The sequence below is a fragment of the Mustelus asterias genome, chromosome 25 (assembly GCF_964213995.1).
Source record: "Mustelus asterias chromosome 25, sMusAst1.hap1.1, whole genome shotgun sequence".
In the NCBI taxonomy this organism is placed as follows: domain Eukaryota; kingdom Metazoa; phylum Chordata; class Chondrichthyes; order Carcharhiniformes; family Triakidae; genus Mustelus; species Mustelus asterias.
Genome location: NC_135825.1, coordinates 20353213 through 20371334, shown reverse-complemented (window position 1 = coordinate 20371334; position 18122 = coordinate 20353213). Strand labels below are relative to the sequence as shown.

Genomic DNA, 18122 nt, shown 5'->3' with positions numbered 1-18122 from the left:
TCCTGCCATTTTTTATTATCTTGTTTTTGCAAGTTTTATACTGAAACATCAATTTATGCAAATGTCCTCACTTCTTTGTGTCACTTCATAGAATCCCAACAGTGCAGAAGAGGGCAATTTGGCCCATTGATTCTACACCAACTCTTTGACAGGTGATCCTACTCAGGCCCTTTCCCCGTAACCACGAGTATTTACCCTGCTAATCCCCCTAACCCACACATCCTGGGACACTAAGGGGCAATTTAGCATGGCCAATTCACATAACCTGCACAGCTTTGGACTGTGGGAGGAAATTGGAGGAAACCCACAGAGACACGGGGAGAACGTACAAGCTCCACACAGTCACCCAAGGCCGGAATCGAACCCGGGTCCCTGGCGCTGTGAGGCAGCAGTGCTAACCACTGAGCCGCCGTGCCACCCATTTCTGTTATATGTCTGCAGAAATCCTCTTCTACTTATTGACATGGCCCCCATTCTCCACTCCAGCCCAATTTCCTGCATTTATGTCGATACTGCACTAGTGTAGATTACAGGTCAAAAAGGTTGGCATGGCACATCTGATAAGTGATTTCTGAAATTTCTACAGTTTGTTAGAAAGTTTTTTTCACAAATTAAAGTTATATTCTATATTGAGATCTGCTCTGTAGTTAAGCAAAATTACTGTCAATCTTAGTGCACATATCATTTTGCAAACCCTTAACCTACTACACACATGCACTGCTCATACATTCAGAAGGACTAAGCAGCTGGGGTTGTTTTCTTAAAGGTCATCTCCCTGTTCTGTATTATAAGGGCAGAGGGAAGAGGAACAGAGATAAGAGGTGAAGCTCTGAGAATGAGACACAGTGGCAAAGGAAAATAGCCCACTCACCATTGTCCCTGATGGTGCTCCAACCACACTTGTTTCACTTTTTAAGTTCCAAACTAGGCAAATAGGTTTAAGCAGGAACTTTGGGTGTAAACCCCCATCATCAAGATTGGCACAGACATTGGTGTAAATTTCGGCATGAACAAGATCAAGGAAATTCAGGGCAATTGTCTCTACTGATAGCGAAGTTCACACTATAGTTAATAAAATGAAAGTGAGTCTCAGTGTTTTACCACACCAGACATCTTCAGTCTATGAATTAATTACTTAGTACACTTTGAAACAATAATTTATTGTAACAGCCTCCATTGCAGCCAGTGTTAATAGATGGTTGTACCCACTCATCTCTCAGTGCAGTAGATGTGGGATCTGGGCCGTTAAACAGTCTGAAGATCTCTCCATTAGGTTAACAGACTGTTTCAATTTGAGTCACTTGAGCTTTGATGTGGTGATTTATAGCTGTAAAGTTGGTCTTAGGTAGCAAAAACGGAAGCATTTCACAAAGATTCCACTCCCCTTTGGGATTTTTGACGTTTTAGCTTCTGAATCTGAAGATGAATCATCTCTCAGTATAGACATATCACTCACTTAAAATGGCAGAGAAATAATAATTTTCTGCTGCACCAAATTCCAGATTGAAATTATAGGACATTTAAAAAAATCTCAACTTAAAAATTTGAACTTTATGTTCATCCATGCAACAGAACTGAAAGTCATTTACTGTTGAAATTAAGACCGATGACCTCATTACTTCGACATGGTGGCATTTACCATGTCTTACTATCTGGTAAAAACAAGTTGCTTCGGAAATTTTTACCAATTGGAAGATTAATTGGACGGCCATGGTTCAATTATTATCTGCATGCAGATTCTTATCAAGAGATGTTAGAAGTAGAAAGTCACTTCCTCAATCAAAAAACAAGGCTGATTTTCGACTAAGCTGCATTGAAAAAAACACTCTGAACATTGGTATGTGTCCAGTAAAACGTGGTCCTCCAGAGAATGTGCCCTGTCAATATAAAGCCGCAGAGAAGAAGGAGTTTTATTTTGGTGTACGTGAAGGAATTATCCCCACCCTACGTAGGTCGGGTCCTCAGCAGAGTCCCTTGTTGTTGAAAGATATTTTTTTAAGTGAACTCTTTTCCTGTTTACAGATGTCTCCACGCTTCACGTCGTGTAGCAATGGCACCCCATTAGCTAACCAGCATCCTCACTGGGGAGTACAGGACTCACATTTCAGTTTCCGATTCAGTGCACCACTCCAGTGTGACAGAGCCCTCAAGAAGGTTTCTAAAAGGGATAAAGGTGAGATTTTATGCCTGAGCACAATAATAAAGGTTCTAAAGCTGAAGACAGTTTGTTTCCATTGTTAGGACGTATTATTTTGGATTGACGAAGGAAACTGCAGGAGCCACTGGAGTTGAAGGTGGAATGGATGAAATTCTTGTCCTGGCTGATTGCTATATTCTGGACAGTTATTGTGCCGCATGAAGTTTTGGAGGAGATTATAAATGAGAGAGAGATTAAATTTCTAAAGTTTAAAGTTCATTTATTAGTCGCAGGTAGACATACATTAACACTGCAATGAAATTACTGTAAAAATCCCCCCCGTTGCCACACTCCAATGCCTGTTCGGGTATGTTTGAGCCTCTCGATTGTAGTTCAGTAAAGGAGACATGAGTCCAGCTTCTTCATAAACTATCTTTAGTTCTTTGATCCAACTCCACATACAATTCTCCTTCAATACGCAATGCCATCTGTAGCCCCTTTTTATATCAGTGACTTCTATTGAATAATTGACATCAAATTAGGACTTAATTGGAGGGTCTGTTAATCCATTCCTAACAGGGTACACTGAGGGAGAATTTAGCATGGCCAATGCACCTAACCAACATGTCTTTCTGACTGTGGGAGGAAACATCCAGAGGATGCCCACACAGACACAGGGAGAAAGTGCAGATTCCGACAGTGACCCAAGCCGGGAATCGAACCCAGGTCCCCGATGCTGTGAAGCAGTAGTGCTAACCATTGTGCCACCATTTGGCATCAAGTGTTAATTTTTGGCTACTAGTAATCCTCTGCTTCATTTTATTATGGTTTGGACCAATTAGATTTTCCAAATATCCATAGTTATGTTTAATAATTTTTGTTGATCTGCAACATATCATATGGCTCTGTTAATATAGAGGGATGTATTTGAATTAAATGATATTTTCCCTGGATCAGGGGAAGTATATATAATTTCTAAAGCTAATTGGCCCAGATTTTTCTGTAATAAAAATGGCAAGGCTATCAGCGCTCATTGTTCATAGAGTCATAGAACTTTACAGTGGAGAAAGCGGCCTTACGGTCCATCTTATCTGTGCCGATCATCAAGTACCTATCTATTCTACTCCATTTTCCAGCACTTAGTCTTTAGCCTTGTATGCTATGGCATTTCAAATGCTCAGGGTAATCCTGATGGCTACTTTTTGGGGTGGACTTAAAGGAACGCCATAGTCCCTGCACCCCTTGACTAAAAGGTTAGGGATCCTGCCCATTCCCATAGTTGCTCTGCAGCCGTTTAAGGTCCACTGATTTGAGGCTGGACTTCTGCCCCTGAGCAACTGGATGTCCTGACTCAGAGAGCTGCTGGCCAATCAGAAGCAGGTAGCACTCCAATACTGACAGCACCACTGGGAGAGGTGGCCACTGCCGGTACTACAGCAAGACCAAAAGTACGGAATGTTGTGCTGGGTTTGGGATTTGAAGCGAATCTGGGATCTTACTGGCTGGCAGGCTTTGTGAGCGATGCAAGGGGAGTGGGGTGGGGGCCCATAGAAGGGCTGGTGAGAGTGGCAGTGGAAAGTGGAAAAGTTTGAAAGTGCCCTCTGCTAAGTAGAGGTGGTGAATTAAAGTGGGATCCCATTCCCCCCCCCCACTCGCTACCAGCCTGAGCAGGAAATGCTGTCGGGCTGGACACTTGGGCTGGAATTTTGCTGCCCCGCCTGCCACGGGAATCAGAGCAGGCAGGGGGTGGACAATGGAAAGGTCCATTGACCTCAGACGGGATTTTACGATTCCTGGATGAGCAAGGCCATAAAACCCTAATCCCCCTCCTTGCCTCGCCACTGGTAAAATTGTTGGATTTGACCTGCCCTGCCTTCAAATCCCTGGCAAGGGAGCATTATATTCAGCCCCTGATTGCCGCACAGAAGCAGTTAAATATAGAAATCCATACCTTGGTGTCAGAGATAGCGTGCTGCTTCACAGAGCACATTATTATCATCCGTATCAATCAACTCTGCATTGAAATGTCTGCAAAGGTGTACATTTACCCTGTCCTTCCACACACAAAATTACTGCAGCTATTAGGCCTGATTCATTCAGGAGAAAATTAGTTTCTAACAATGTAAGAAGTAATAATTATTGCTGACCAACCTCTGTGGCCCGAAAATTTTATTTCATAAATGTGGAGTTCTATTCCCTTGTAAGCAAATTATTGATGGAGATTTTTTTTCAAATAAAAGTGATTCTTCTTTCCAATGTTTTTTCTGTCACTCTCTTAGTCCCATCTGTCTTTTTCAATCTGTATTTGGTTTTCTGTACATGATTTAAATCGAGTTTCTACTTCCTGATTTGGATTTTTTTGGTTTGAACTTTGTGCCTCTCTGTGAGAATTCTTCAGTTTGATTAGTGGAAAGTCTCGCTGTTTCTTGTGCTGCTCACAGATGCCTCAGGTGTGCCGTAGAAGAGGGCGTCTCATTGAAATGGGTACAAGATATGCTGAAATTGAGGTTTAGGAAAAACAAGCCCACCAAACTCCTGTGGTCAGCTGATAGCAGTGATGAATGTTGTTCCTTCTCCACTGACGGGGCCAATATATAACTGTTATTTATTCACATATAATGTCTATCGATAATGCACCAATTTAATAGATCAAAATCTCTCACTTTTCTGCAGAAACATGTCAGTTTTCATAAGCTAGTCACTTCTAAACTTTTTTGTGGGGAGTTTTAGCCGTCACTGTATTTATGCAACCAATGTTACTCTTTTTCTGAACAGCCACACAGATGCCTTCAGACACTGCCAATGAACTCATCAGGAAAGAAGCAAGCCAACAAACAGAGTATGTATACGCCTATTGTCATGTGCACTGTTATTCTGAGACTTGCTTCACACCAGTACTCAACTATCTTCATAGAATCATAGGATCCTTATAGTGCAGAAGGAGGCCATTCAGCCCATTGAGCTTGCATCAACAACAATCCCATCCAGGCCCTATCCCCATAACCCCACATATTTACCCTGATAATCCCCCTGACACTAAGGGGCAATTTAGCATGGCCAATCAACCTAACCCGCACATCTTTGAAGTGTGGGGGGAAACCGGAACATCCAGAGGAAACCCACGCCAACATGGGGAGAACGTGCAACTCCACACAGACAGGCTGGAATTGAACCTGGGTCCCTGGCGCTGTGAGGCAGCAGTGATAACCACTGTGCCACTGTGCCACCATCAGTCTTATGCACTAGTTCTCATTTTGACAATTCCTTTTAAAGTTTTTGTCAGGTTTCTGTGTAGTGATCAAGGAAAATGAAATCAAACTACTGTACAGGAAGGTAAGAGTGATCTGGGCAAAGGTGTCCATTTCTGCTCTGCATCACGCCTCATGAAACTGTCCTAACCTAAAACACAATAGTTCATGCATAATGAAAATGATCATCAATACATGGATTGCACATCTATCATATGAACATCCTGTAGGAGCAGGGTAGCATTTACAGATAGGAATCAAACGATTTTAGTTGGAATCCACTGCCTGGTGAACAGCCCTAATTGTTTTTATATTTTTCTTTACAGATGCGGTATTGCTGTTCTAGATAAGGTAAAGAAAAAATTACATCAATGGTCCTGTTGTATTTCAGTCAATTCTTTCACAATGCAGTCATTCATACTTGGGGATCACTGATGACAAACTATTTGCAGCATGATAGTTAAAATTACAATGTCGCCTGAAGAAATTCTCATAACCTCAATGATCATTGTGTAACATGTAAAGCGTTAACTCCCTGGCATCTGTATTCGCAATCATGACCTCATTTTTACACTGGGGCAGATAAGGGGAAGCGTACCTAGTGAATGCTTGGGGAGAGGTCTTGAAAAGGCCTGAAATGGCAGTAGACTGCACATCAACATGTTCAATCACGATAGAGTGACAATTAACAAAGTAGAGGGAATAGCCATTTGTCAGAAAGTGGTGGAAACACTCAGTAGGTTTTTGAACATGGGTGAGCAATGAAACAGAGTTAATGGGTGGAATTTTACCGCCCAGAGTCAGGGTGGGTGAGGCTCGCAGAACGGCATTCTCCGTTGGCCTCGGGCGGGATCTTACGAACACGGGCGGGCGAGGCGGTAAAATTCCGGCAAATATTTCAGACGGATGACCTCTCACATTTCTGATCATCAACCTGAAACATTAACTGTGTTTAACTCTCTATGGATGCTGCTCAGTCTGCTGAGTGTTTTAATCATTACTAGTGTCCCTGATACTAAGGAGCGATTTAGCATGGCCAATGCACCTAACCCACATATCTTTGGAGAAAGCTGGTTAGCAGATAGGAAACAAAGAGTTGGCATAAATGGGTCTTTTTCTGATTCGCAGGCAGTGACCAGTGAGGTACCGCAGGGGTCTGTGCTAGGATCCCAACTGTTTGCATTAGATATTAATGATTTAGAAGAGGAAACTAAATATATTATCTCCAAATTTGCAGATGATGCAAAGTTGGGAGGGGACGGGGTGGGTGAGCTGTGAGAAGGATGCAGAGATGCTTCAGCGTGATTTGGACTGGCCGAGTGAGTGGGTGCAGGCATGGTTGATGCAGTATAATGTGGATAAATGTGAGGTTATCCACTTTGGTAGCAATAATAGGAAGGCAGATTATTATTTGAATAGTTGTAAATTGAGAGAGATTAATACTCAACGAGACATTGGTGTCCTTTTGCATCAGTCATTGAAAGTATGTGTGCAGGTACAGCAGACAGTAAAGAAGGCAAATGGTATGTTGGCCTTTATAGTGAGAGGATTTGAGTATAGGAATAAGGATGTTTTACTGCAATTGTATAGGGTGTTGGTGAGGCCACATTTGAAGTATTGTGTGCAGTTTTGGTATCCTTATCTGAGGAAGGATGTCCTTGCGATAGAGGGAGTGCAGCAAAGGTTTACCAGGCTGATTCCAGGAATGGCAGGTCTGTCATATGAGGAGAGACTAAATTGGTTATGATTATATTCATTGGAATTTAGAAGAGTGAGAAGGGATTTCATAGAAACTTATAACATTCTGACAGGATTAGACAGGGTAGATTCGAAAATAATGGGCCCGATTATCCCAAAAATATTCGAAGTGCTGAATTGGCGAGTAAAATGGTGCAATTCACGATTGTTTTTTCAGTGTAAGTCCAGACTCGAATCTCCCACACTCTGTGTACTGCAGAGGTCACAATCGTGAATCTCATTAGAAGCTCAGGGGGCGGGGCCTATTCACACCGGACGCTGACAGCTCCGGAATTCTGCACATGCACAGTGACCCCGAACTGTCAGACTGCAGTTTGCTGGCCAGCCCGGGACCCTCACATTGCTGCCCCCCCCAAACATCCCCCCATCCCCATGGCCCAATCGTGGTCCGATCGCAGCCCGCACAACATTCCCGAGCCAGGCCGACTGCACTCCCCCGGCCCGGAGTACTGCAATCTCAAGCACACACCCCCACCCCACCCCCCCCAGCAGTGACCATCCCCCCCATCCCCCCACCAGACACCCCCCGGCTGCCCCACCCCTCCCCCGGAAGGCAGACCCCCCTGGCAGACCACCTCCCCCTCCCCACCTGCCCCGATCACTGGCCTCCCTCCAGCCCCGACCGATCCTATCTGCAGACCCCCCCCACCCCTGCAGATCGCCCCACCCACAATAGGCCCCACCTGTTGGCCCCACCCCTTGGCCCTGTCCACAATAGGCCCCTCCCAATGGCCTGCCAACTTGGCACTGCCCAATGCCCAATGGGCAGTGTCAAGGTGCTCCCTGGGCATGGGCACTTTGCCCCTTGGGCACTGTCAGGGGGCACAGGCTGGGACTGCCAGGGTGCCCATGCCCAGGGGGCATCAACCCCCCCCCCCCGCCGCCCATGCCCTCCCCTTCACTATGGCTGGGTCTCCTGCTAGTTCCCCACAAGTGGGAAGCTACTCTAAACCCCGCCGGAGTGAAATACTCCTGGCGGGGTGGGAGATGCTATCGGGCCCGGAGAATTCCATGCCAACCCCGATAATGACATTTAAATAAGATTAAAAACAGATTTAAATCACTTACCTGTCTTCCTGCCGGTTTCCAGCGTGATCCTGATCGCGCCTGCTCTCCGGATGTGGGAGACGCGCATGCGTCGAGAACTCATGCGCGAATACCGCAAAATGGCCGACACGCACATTTCCCAATCCGACGCACCAAAAAAACGTACACTTCAGAATGTTCCCGATGGTGGCGGAGTCCAGAATTAGGGGTCATAGTTTGAGGATACGGGGTAAACCTTTTAGAACTGAGGTGAGGAGAAATTTCTTCAGCCAGAGAGTGATGAATGTGTGGAAAGTAGTTGAGGCCAAAACGTTGTGTGATTTCAAGAAGAAATTAGATATATCTCTTGGGGCTAAAGGGATCAAGGGATATGGGGGGAAGGGGGATCAGGATATTGAATTTGATGATCAGTCATGATCAAAATGAATGGCCGAGCAGACTCAAAGGGCTGAATGGCCTACTTCTGCTTCTAGTTTCTATGTTTCTATGTAATTCCTTCTATGCAAGGAATGAACTCTGAGGACAGTCTACAAACACTTGAACTTTCAATCTTGAGAGAGATGTTTAAGATACTCAGTGGAATGGAAAAGTTGAAAGCACTATTGAACATATGTCAATGTGACATGTTCAGCTAATGAAAAACACGCTTTGTATTGATGTCAGAAACACCTCACAAATGATGTTTCAAATTGAATATGTCTCTTCTTCAGAGCTGAAGATAAAGTCCCAGTTCTGATCAAGTCGTATTTGACATGAAACATTAACTCTGTTTCGCTCTCTACAGGTGCTGCCAGACCTGCTGAGTATTTCCAGAACTTTCTGTTTTTGTTTCAGATTGCCAGCATCCACAGTATTTTGCAAATGGTGATGGATATCTGCAATTATCTTCTGGGGAGGGTAGGGTAGGGGAATAAAACTCTGTGATCATTCAAGAGGCATTTGGGTGGAGGGATTGAGGTTCCTATGAATGGATGGCCCGATGCTGAATGGTCTCCATCCATAATTCATTTTGTTTCTTGAAATTAATTTTACCTGTATTCATGTCTTGCAGGAGATGCAGCAGCTCTCGGAGTACCTGAAGGTAATATCCCACCTTTATTTTCGTGAAGACAGCAATGCCTGTTTATTATCTCATAAAAACATTCAGTTCAATCTCACCAGAGTAAATGGGTTCTGTCAATTTATATATGTCCACAGTAAGATTTTCAGGGTTAAAATGAGATAAATATAATGCAGCAAGTGCAGATTTAGTGATTTAATACAGTTTCAATCCCCAACTAAAATTGTGAGTTTATCGGATTGCTAGAGCTTTGACTGACTCTAACTGTGTATTTCTCTTGCAGGAAGCTCTGCATCGTGAGCTGATGCTAAAAAAGAAGCACACTCTTCTCCAACAGCTACTTGCAACAGTCTTACAGGCGGCAGAGAAATCATGGAAGGTAGGAAGGGAAGGGGCGATCTGTTACCAATTACTATTGGTTGTTGAATTCAAAATCTTCCATTCCGTTGGGGTGGCACAGTGTTTAGCACTGCTGCCTCACAGCACCAGGGACCCAGGTTCGATTCCCGGCTTGTCTGTGTGGAGTTTGCACATTCTCCCCATGTCTGCGTGCGTTTCCTCCGGGTGCTCCAGTTTCCTCCCACAATCCAAAGACATGATGGTTAAGTGGATTGGCCATGCTAAATTGCCCCTGAGTGTCAGGGGGACTGGTAGGATAAATGTATGGAGTTACAGGGATAGGGCCTGGGTGGGATTGTGGTCAGTGCAGAGTCATTGGGCTGATTGGCCTCCTTCTGCACTGTAGGATTCTATGATCTATGATTGTATGTTTCACTCGAGATGTTGGAAGTGCTGACAAAGGTCAGGAGAATGGGGATGAGAAAAATATCAGCCATGATTGAATGGCAGAGCAGACTCGATGGGCCGACTGGCCTACTTCTGCTCCTATATCTTATGGTCTTATGGACATCTTATTGTTCCTACATAAACAGAAAATACTTGAAAATCTCAGCACCTGTGGAGAGGGAATAGAGCAAACGCTTTGGAAATATTGGCTCTTTTCTCTCTCCACAGATGCTATCAGACCTGAGATTTTCCAGCATTTTCTGTTTTGTGTTCAGATTCCCCCATCCGCAGTATTTTGCTTTCACCTTCTTATTCCTGATAGACAAGGCACAGATTGCGAGGCCTTCAAAATTCAATGCACAAGTAACAAGGAATCAAGCTAAAAGCTATCTATTCAAATTTACTTTGTTGACTTTGAGTTGAATCTTTATTTCTGCTTTTACAGGTGCAATTGGATGATGACTCAATGCGTTGTAAACTGCAGTCACTTGAGAATCAGTTACACATCTGGGCACAGGTAACAGAAAGAAAGAATGATTTAAAATAAGTAAATTCTTAACTGAGCTAATTCCTGCAAACTGTTGAGTTAACAATGGCCCATAACTTCCGGGTTCCCCAGCATCATATTTGGGGGATACTCCAATGATGCGCTGGGGAATCCCTCCAGGATATTCCCATGTAAGGGTTCACCCGGGAGCTGCCCAGAAGCGCTAACTTCCACTGGTCAATTGCGCTGGACTGGGAACTATCCAACAGAAGAGATTTAAATCACTAACTTTGGATGGTTCTGCCAGCTTCACCCTGGTAGTTAATTTGAAAGAGTTAGAAGGAAAAAAAATCACTTCTAACTCTAGAATAACTATTGAAACACCCAGATGCAGCCTTGCAGAGGACACCCCACACGTACACTCACAACCCCCCCAGCGTCCCGCCACACCACCCCACCTCCAACCCCAACCCTGACCCAACACCCCCAAGGGATTCACGACATCACCCTTACCCCTGACTGCCCACCTTCCTGGTCTGACCCTCCCCCTCCCCAAACAATCCAATACGACCCTCCTTCCCTGCTCCAACTACCCCCTCCATTCCGATCCCCTCCTTCCAGTCCACACATCCCACTTCGCTCCAACACCTCACCCCCTCCACCCCACCCCACCTCCCCAACAGCCCACCCACTGGTCCGGAAGAGATACGGGCTCTGGAATCCCAGTGAAGTTAAATTCATTCAGAGTGGCAATCCAACAGTGGTTGTTACTCTGAGGAAGTTACGGCCATTGTCTCCTAATGTATGTTTACAGGCAAATAGTCATTCAGATTAAAGCTTTGACATGGTAAAGTGTGATGTTATTAACAAATTCAATTTAACAGGAAAAATGTGAAGTATTGCTTATATTTAAAAAATGAGCCATGAAAGGCAGTGTGACCTGAACAAGAAAGATTCTGAACAGATTGGAGGATCTTGGGTTGTAGATATGTAAATGTGCAATTTGAAAAACTGCTATAAATAAGGCACTTGGTGAGTTTTATACAGGGGACAATAGGTGTAAAAATGAAGAAGTAATGTTGGACATGTCTAAGACATTAATTAGACCAAGGTTAGAGCTGATCATTCATTCTTGGAAGGATACTAGATTTATTAAAAACGTACAGCGAAAATTCACTACAATGACACAAGGAGTTACTTAGTCCCAATGTTTTCTACTAAACTGAAGAGGTTGGACAGGCGTAGGAAAGTCCTGAGACTTTCACTGTAAAAAGTGGAAGTTTGTTTCCATTGGTTGGTAAATCGGGTTTATCCAATAAGCTAGAAGAATGAAGGGCAAGGTTCAATGAATTCTTTTCACAAAGGATTGTCAGAAGATTGAATGCTTTACATGGAATGTGAGTGAGGGCTGGATGTCAGGAGGTACAATGTTTTGTCTAAATTAGCCCATCCTTTTTCACTTTTTATGTCTTTTTGTGTGTCTGGTGGGTGGTGATGGGGGTGGGGGCAGTGAGGTTGCAGATGGGAAAGGCAGATATGGATCAGTTTGTTTAGAAATTACCTCAAAGGAATATGGAAGAGACCAGAGTGATTTGCCTCCACCTTCTATCCTTTGTTTTTGTTTGTTTGTGTGTTCATTAGTCGAGCTCAGCAAAAAGAAGGTCAAAAATTTTGCAACTCGGAAAGTGACCAGAGATCCATTAGGACGGACTTGATCCAAATACAATGATGGGAGCTTTATTTACTCCTGGCTTGCTGGCTGCTAACAGAGTCAACGAGCAACTAAAACAGAGCTTCGCTTTCAATTCCATTGCCCCATTGTTGTGATTGTAATGCTGCTGGAGGACAAAGTGTCCACTGGACTTGATCAGAGCCTCATGTATAAATGCCAATTGAGGTTCCATGATGTCAATAAGATCCCAATGGCATTTTAACTGAGGTATGAGGGGACAAACCACTGCAGAAACCTACTGGGCTGAGGCAAGACTTCATCTGGTGAGAGGACAAAGGGGCCCTCTAGAAAAATGAAAAACAATGCTTTAAGGGCAAGGAGGGGCAGGAATGCTCCTCCAGGCCCAATAAAGACAGTTGCAGTCACTGCTGCCACAGATATTTACCCCATTCCCTCTGAGTGAGACCTTGGGCAGCATGGTGGCGCAGTAGTTAACACTGCTGCCTCACAGCACCAGGGACTCAGGTTCGATTCCCGGCTTGGGTCACTGTCTGTGCAGAGTTGGCATGTTCTCCCCGTGTCTGTGTGGGTTTCCTCTGGGTGCACCGGTTTCCTTCCACACTCTAAAGATGTGCGGGTTAGGTTGATTGGCCATGCTAAATTAGTGTCCCGGGATGCATAGGTTAGAGGGATCAGCGGGGTAAATATGTGGGGTGACGGGAATAGGGCCTGGGTGGGATTGTTGCCGAATGGTCTCCTTCTACACTGTAGGGTTACTGCCTCTCTCTGCCACCTACTTGTGAGCTAGCTGATGGCTAACAGCTACCCAGTTCTCCCAGTTCCTGTCAAGAACAAAGAAAATTACAGCACAGGAACAGGCCCTTCGGCCTTCCAAGCCTGCACCGACCATGACTGAACTAAAACCCCCTACCCTTCCAGGGACCATATCCCTCTATTCCCATCCTATTCATGTATTTGTCCAGGCGCCCCGTAAAACTCATTCTGCACCTTCCTCACAAGTAGAAAATGGGCCATTTATACTTAAATACTCCCTGAAGGTAAAATACTCCAGGCCTGAAACTGGGGCCTTCAAATTCATTTTGTACTTGCCCCACCCCTGCCCACCTGGAATCCCCTATCTTTGTGATCAAAGGGAACTGAATAAGCAGATCCAGAGGATGACAATGACATGAATAGACTTAAATTTTTTAGTAGTAATCTGAAGTTACCAATAATTCTGCATAGTGGTCTGATCAGGGACACATGTACCATCTCTGGTCGTTAGCACTGACCTTTCGACTGTGTTGTGTGAACAACTGGGAAATAGCATCCTCTGCTGTTTATCCGTAGAATCACTCGCGGGACACTGTGAAGGAAAGCATGATTGAGATGCAGGAGCAGAAACTCAAGTATGAGCTGGTTGCTAAGGAGTCACTCCAGAGGGCAATCAAGGAGAAAATGGCTGCTGAACAAACTTTAGCCAACGTACAGGTAAGAAAGAGAAAATTCAAGTTCAGAGTGACTGAGATCTCAGTCCCAGCTGCCAACCCTGGGAAATGTCTGGACCGAGAGTTATGATCAGGCAGAGCAGACCACAGCTAATACTTTGAGTTGGATTAGTTCTTAAGAGAAGCATTAAAATTGCTTACATTTCTAAACCAGCCTCTTACAGATGTGAATGCAATTGTGATCAAAATGGTTCACTTTTCAAAAAATACCTGAGGTGTGTAGAAATTTCTTCTCACAGAGGGTGGTAAATCTCTGGAATTCTTCTCGGCCTTTTGGCTAAGATCAAGTGTAGTATGGAGAGGATGCTGCACTTGGTTGAGGTCATTAGGTTACATTGAAGCTTCATATGTTTCGTATGAAGCAATTTTTAAAAGCGGCATCTCGGCCTTTTGGCTAAGATGCAAATGAGCCCAAGTCTTGGAGGAGGAACCTCCCCCTTCTCCAATCAGCTTGGCTCATGTAGATCAGGCCCAGGACAGGGTGGTTTGGTCGCTCGCCCTGTCTTGTCAGCGTGGATCGGAAATGTCTCAACTTGTTGAGACTCTGAATTGGATTTGATTTGATTGAATTGGAAAAGTATTAAAATAAAAAAAATTAAAAATCTCTGGAATTCTCTGCCCCAAAGGGTAGTGGAGGCTGGATCATTAGAAGTATTTAAGATGGAGGTGGATGAATATTTCATAGATCGAGGATAGTGGACCATAGGGAAATAGTAAAGTAAAGGTTATTTATTAGTGTCACAAGTAGGCTTGCATTAACACTGCAATGAATTAACTGTGAAAATCCCCTAATCGCCACACTATTCAATCAGCAAAGGACATGACAAGAAAGTAACAGGGTTAACCTGTAGCTAAGAGGATCTGAATTTATCAATACTTCACAAATCATACCTTCTGATGCCTGTGCGAAACAGTTGATTTGAGAAGATGCATTAATCCTGCATGTTTGTGTTTGCAGAGATCACTGAGTGAAGCAGAACAGGAGTCTGCTCACTGGAAAGAGAAATATAACAGAGCTCAGGCAGACTGCGCTGAACTGACCATCAAACACTTGGAGACCACAGATCAATTGCACATAGCCCAGAGCAAACTACAGGTAACTTAATATCATAACGCACATTAACTCATTGATTTTAAAGTAAGTAAAGTTTATTTATTGGTCACAAGTAAGGTTTACATTAACACTGCAATGAAGTTACTGTGAGATTCCCCTAGTCGCCACAGTCCGGCGCCTGTTCAGGTCAATGCACCTAACCAGCATGTCTTTCAGAATGCGGGAGGAAACCGGAGCACCCGGAGGAAACCCACGCAGACATGGGGAGAACGCGCAAACTCCTCACAGACAGTGACCCAAACCAGGAATCGAACCCGGGTCCCTGGCACTGTGAGGCAGCAGTGCTAACCACTGTGCCACCATGCCACCCCATGTTAAAAACATGCGTTTGATTAAAGTATTAGTTTATATTTTACAAAATATAGAAGCGATCAAACTGCGCTCTTTGACAAAGCGGAGATTTTCGAGATGTTGTTGCTGCACATCCGTGCCTGCCCGACTGATGAGTTTCCCACCTTAGCTGTGGCAAGTGGAGAGGTTCTGAGTGGGAGGCACTGAGTGGGGCAAATATGTGGGTTTATGGGGAGAGGGCCTGGGTGGGATTGTTGTCAGTGCAGACTTAATGGGCCGAATGGCCTCCGTCTACACTGTAGGGATTCTATGAACTTAATATCTTACTTATGCCCCTTAAACGTGGAAAGTGAGAACATTTAAAAGTAATTTAAGAACAATCTGTAAAAGTTCAAATAGGAGTAGCTTCAATTTTTAAGCTATAATGTCCAAAACAATACAGTGGTAGCAGGTTTGTCGAGTTGTTGCAGTTTCCATTTCTTATCTGAGCGCTTCCATTTGGGATCTTAGCCATGTGTCCCTTTGGCACCCCATCCTTATTTATCCAATAATGGGGCAAAAAAAAAGGCCAATTTCCCTGCTTCCTTCAGTAAGACCAGAAGTGGCAGCAGGTTATCTGTGACAGAGAAAGGAGAGACTAAATATGCATCAATTGTCCCTTTACTATGGGGCAGAGGTTGGTTCTGCTACTTTGGCTCTTCCAAACGTTTTGAGATAAACTATAGTGCAATCTTCCAGAGTTGCCTTATTACTTTAATCCGGAATCCTCCCCTTTCTGTTGAAAGTTTAGCTGCAGAACTGCTGTAATACCCTCACTAGCAACGAGTTCCCTCCATTTAACAGGTTTATCTCCCAGAAACCATACCTGCATTGGTAATAACTTCCAGCACAGGTCAGAGTCAGCTTGAAGCCAGGCCATTGTGGGTGCGGGGGAGGGGGGGGGGGGGGGGGGGTGGAACCTATTCCCTTAATTCCCCTGTGATGGTGAAACTGCTCCAGAGGAAAGTTAGGACAGTTCTCAATCTTTTGCCTGGATTGATCCAATACCGAGTCTACAAAAATTTCTCAGATTGCAGTGTAATTCTCCTTGGTCTCTGTAGGAGACTGTGGATTGTCTGACTGAGGTGATTCGGTCGACATCCTGTTCCTGCTAGTTATCTGCTAATATGCCTCAGAACCAGACCACTAGGATGTGTATGAAGTCCCTCCTTCCGCACACTGATTAACGATGTTTGGGAATTCATTAAGAGAAAATAGATCCATAATTATGTTTCAGGTTTGAATGAAATGCATGTTCCCCATCTGGGGATACTTCACTGCTTTTGTCCATGAATGTGCAATACTTTAATTAGACCATAACAACTAGGAGCAGGAGTAGGCCACCTACCCCTCGAGCCTGCTCCGCTATTCAATAAGATCATGACTGATCTTTTTGTGGACTCAGCTCCACTTACCCGCCCGCTCACCATAACCCTTAATTCCTTTATTGGTCAAAAATTTATCTATCCTTGCCTTAAAAATATTCAATGAGGCCACCTCAACTGCTTCACGGGGCAGGGAATTCCACAGATTCACAACCCTTTGGGTGAAGAAGTTCCTCTTGAATTCAGTCCTAAATCTGCTCCCCCTTATTTTGAAGCAATACCCTCTAGTTCTACTTTCACCCGCCAGTGGAAACAACCTCCCTACTTCTATTTTATCTATTCCGTTCATAATTTTCTATGTTTCTATAAGATCCCCCCATTCATTCTTCTAAATTCCAAGGGATATCGTCCCAGTCTACTCAATCTCTCCTCATAAGCCAACCGTCTCAACTCCGGAATCGACCTAGTGAATCTCCTCTGCATCTGCTCCAATGCCAGTATCCTTTCTCAAGTAAGGAGACTAAAACTATACAGAGTACTCCAGATGTGGCCTCACCAGCACCTTATACAGCTGCAACATAACTGCCCCATTTTAAAATTCCATCCCTCTAACAATGAAGAACAAAATTCCATTTACCTTCTTAATTACCTGCTGCACCTGCAAACCAACGTTTTGCGATTCATGCACAAGAACACCCAGATCCCTCGGCAAACTAGCATGCTGCAATTTTTTTACCATTTAAATAATAATCCATTTTGCTGTTATTCCTACCAAAATGGATGACCTCACATTTACCAACATTGTACTCCATCTGCCAGACCCTCGCCCACTCACTTAAACTATCAATATCCCTTTGCAGACTTTCGGCATCCTCTGCACACTTTGCTCTGCCACTCATCTTAATGTCATTTGCGAACTTTGACACACTACATGGCCCCCAACTCCAAATCATCTATGTAAATTGTAAACAATTGCAGTCCCAATGCTGATCCCTGAGGCACACCACTAGTCACCTTTCGCCAACCCATTTACCCCCACTCTTTGCTTTCTGTTAGTTAGCCAATCCTCTATCCATGATAATACATTACTTGCAACGCCGTGCACCTTTATCTTATGTAGCAGCCTTTTGTGCGGCACCTTGTCGAATGCCTTCTGGAAATCCAGATGCACCACATCCACCAGTTCCCCATTGTGCGCTCACAATGTCCTCAAAGAATTCCAGTAAGTTAGTTAAACATGACCTGCCTTTCATGAATCCATGCTGCGTCTTCCTAATGGGACAATTTCTATCCAGAGAATTGCTATTTCTTCCTTCATGATAGATTTAAGCATTTTCTCCACTACAGAAGTTAAGCTAATCAGCCTATAGTTACCTGCCTTTTGTCTACCTCCTTTTTTAAACAGTGGCGTCACATTTGCTGTTTTCCAATCTGCGGGAATCACCCCAGAGTCCAGCGAATTTTGGTAAATTACCATGAGTGCATTTGCTATTTCCCCCGCCATCTCTTTCAGTACCCTGGGATGCATTTCATCAGGGCCAGAAGACTTGTCTACCTTTAGCCCTATTAGCTTGCCAACACTGCTTCTTTAGTGATAATGAAAGTTTCTAGGTCATCGCCTGCCTTCTTGTCATCAATTTTTGGCCTGTT

General features: G+C 44.2%; 1 protein-coding gene across 4 annotated transcripts in view; it reads left to right on the top strand.

The window, feature by feature from the left end:
- The window catches only part of traf3ip3 (TRAF3 interacting protein 3), a 50344-nt gene that overhangs the window by 9151 nt on the left and 23071 nt on the right, over nucleotides 1-18122 (top strand). For all 4 annotated transcript variants that reach the window (XR_013500914.1, XM_078242226.1, XM_078242228.1 and 1 more), the window contains exons 2-9: nucleotides 2023-2173; nucleotides 4913-4976; nucleotides 5712-5736; nucleotides 9242-9271; nucleotides 9534-9629; nucleotides 10482-10553; nucleotides 13546-13686; nucleotides 14662-14799. Coding sequence is in view for 3 of the 4 variants with exons in the window: in XM_078242226.1 (XP_078098352.1) it covers nucleotides 2023-2173; nucleotides 4913-4976; nucleotides 5712-5736; nucleotides 9242-9271; nucleotides 9534-9629; nucleotides 10482-10553; nucleotides 13546-13686; nucleotides 14662-14799 (717 nt within the window). In the remaining variant the exon portion in view is untranslated. The remainder of the gene's footprint in view (nucleotides 1-2022; nucleotides 2174-4912; nucleotides 4977-5711; nucleotides 5737-9241; nucleotides 9272-9533; nucleotides 9630-10481; nucleotides 10554-13545; nucleotides 13687-14661; nucleotides 14800-18122) is intronic.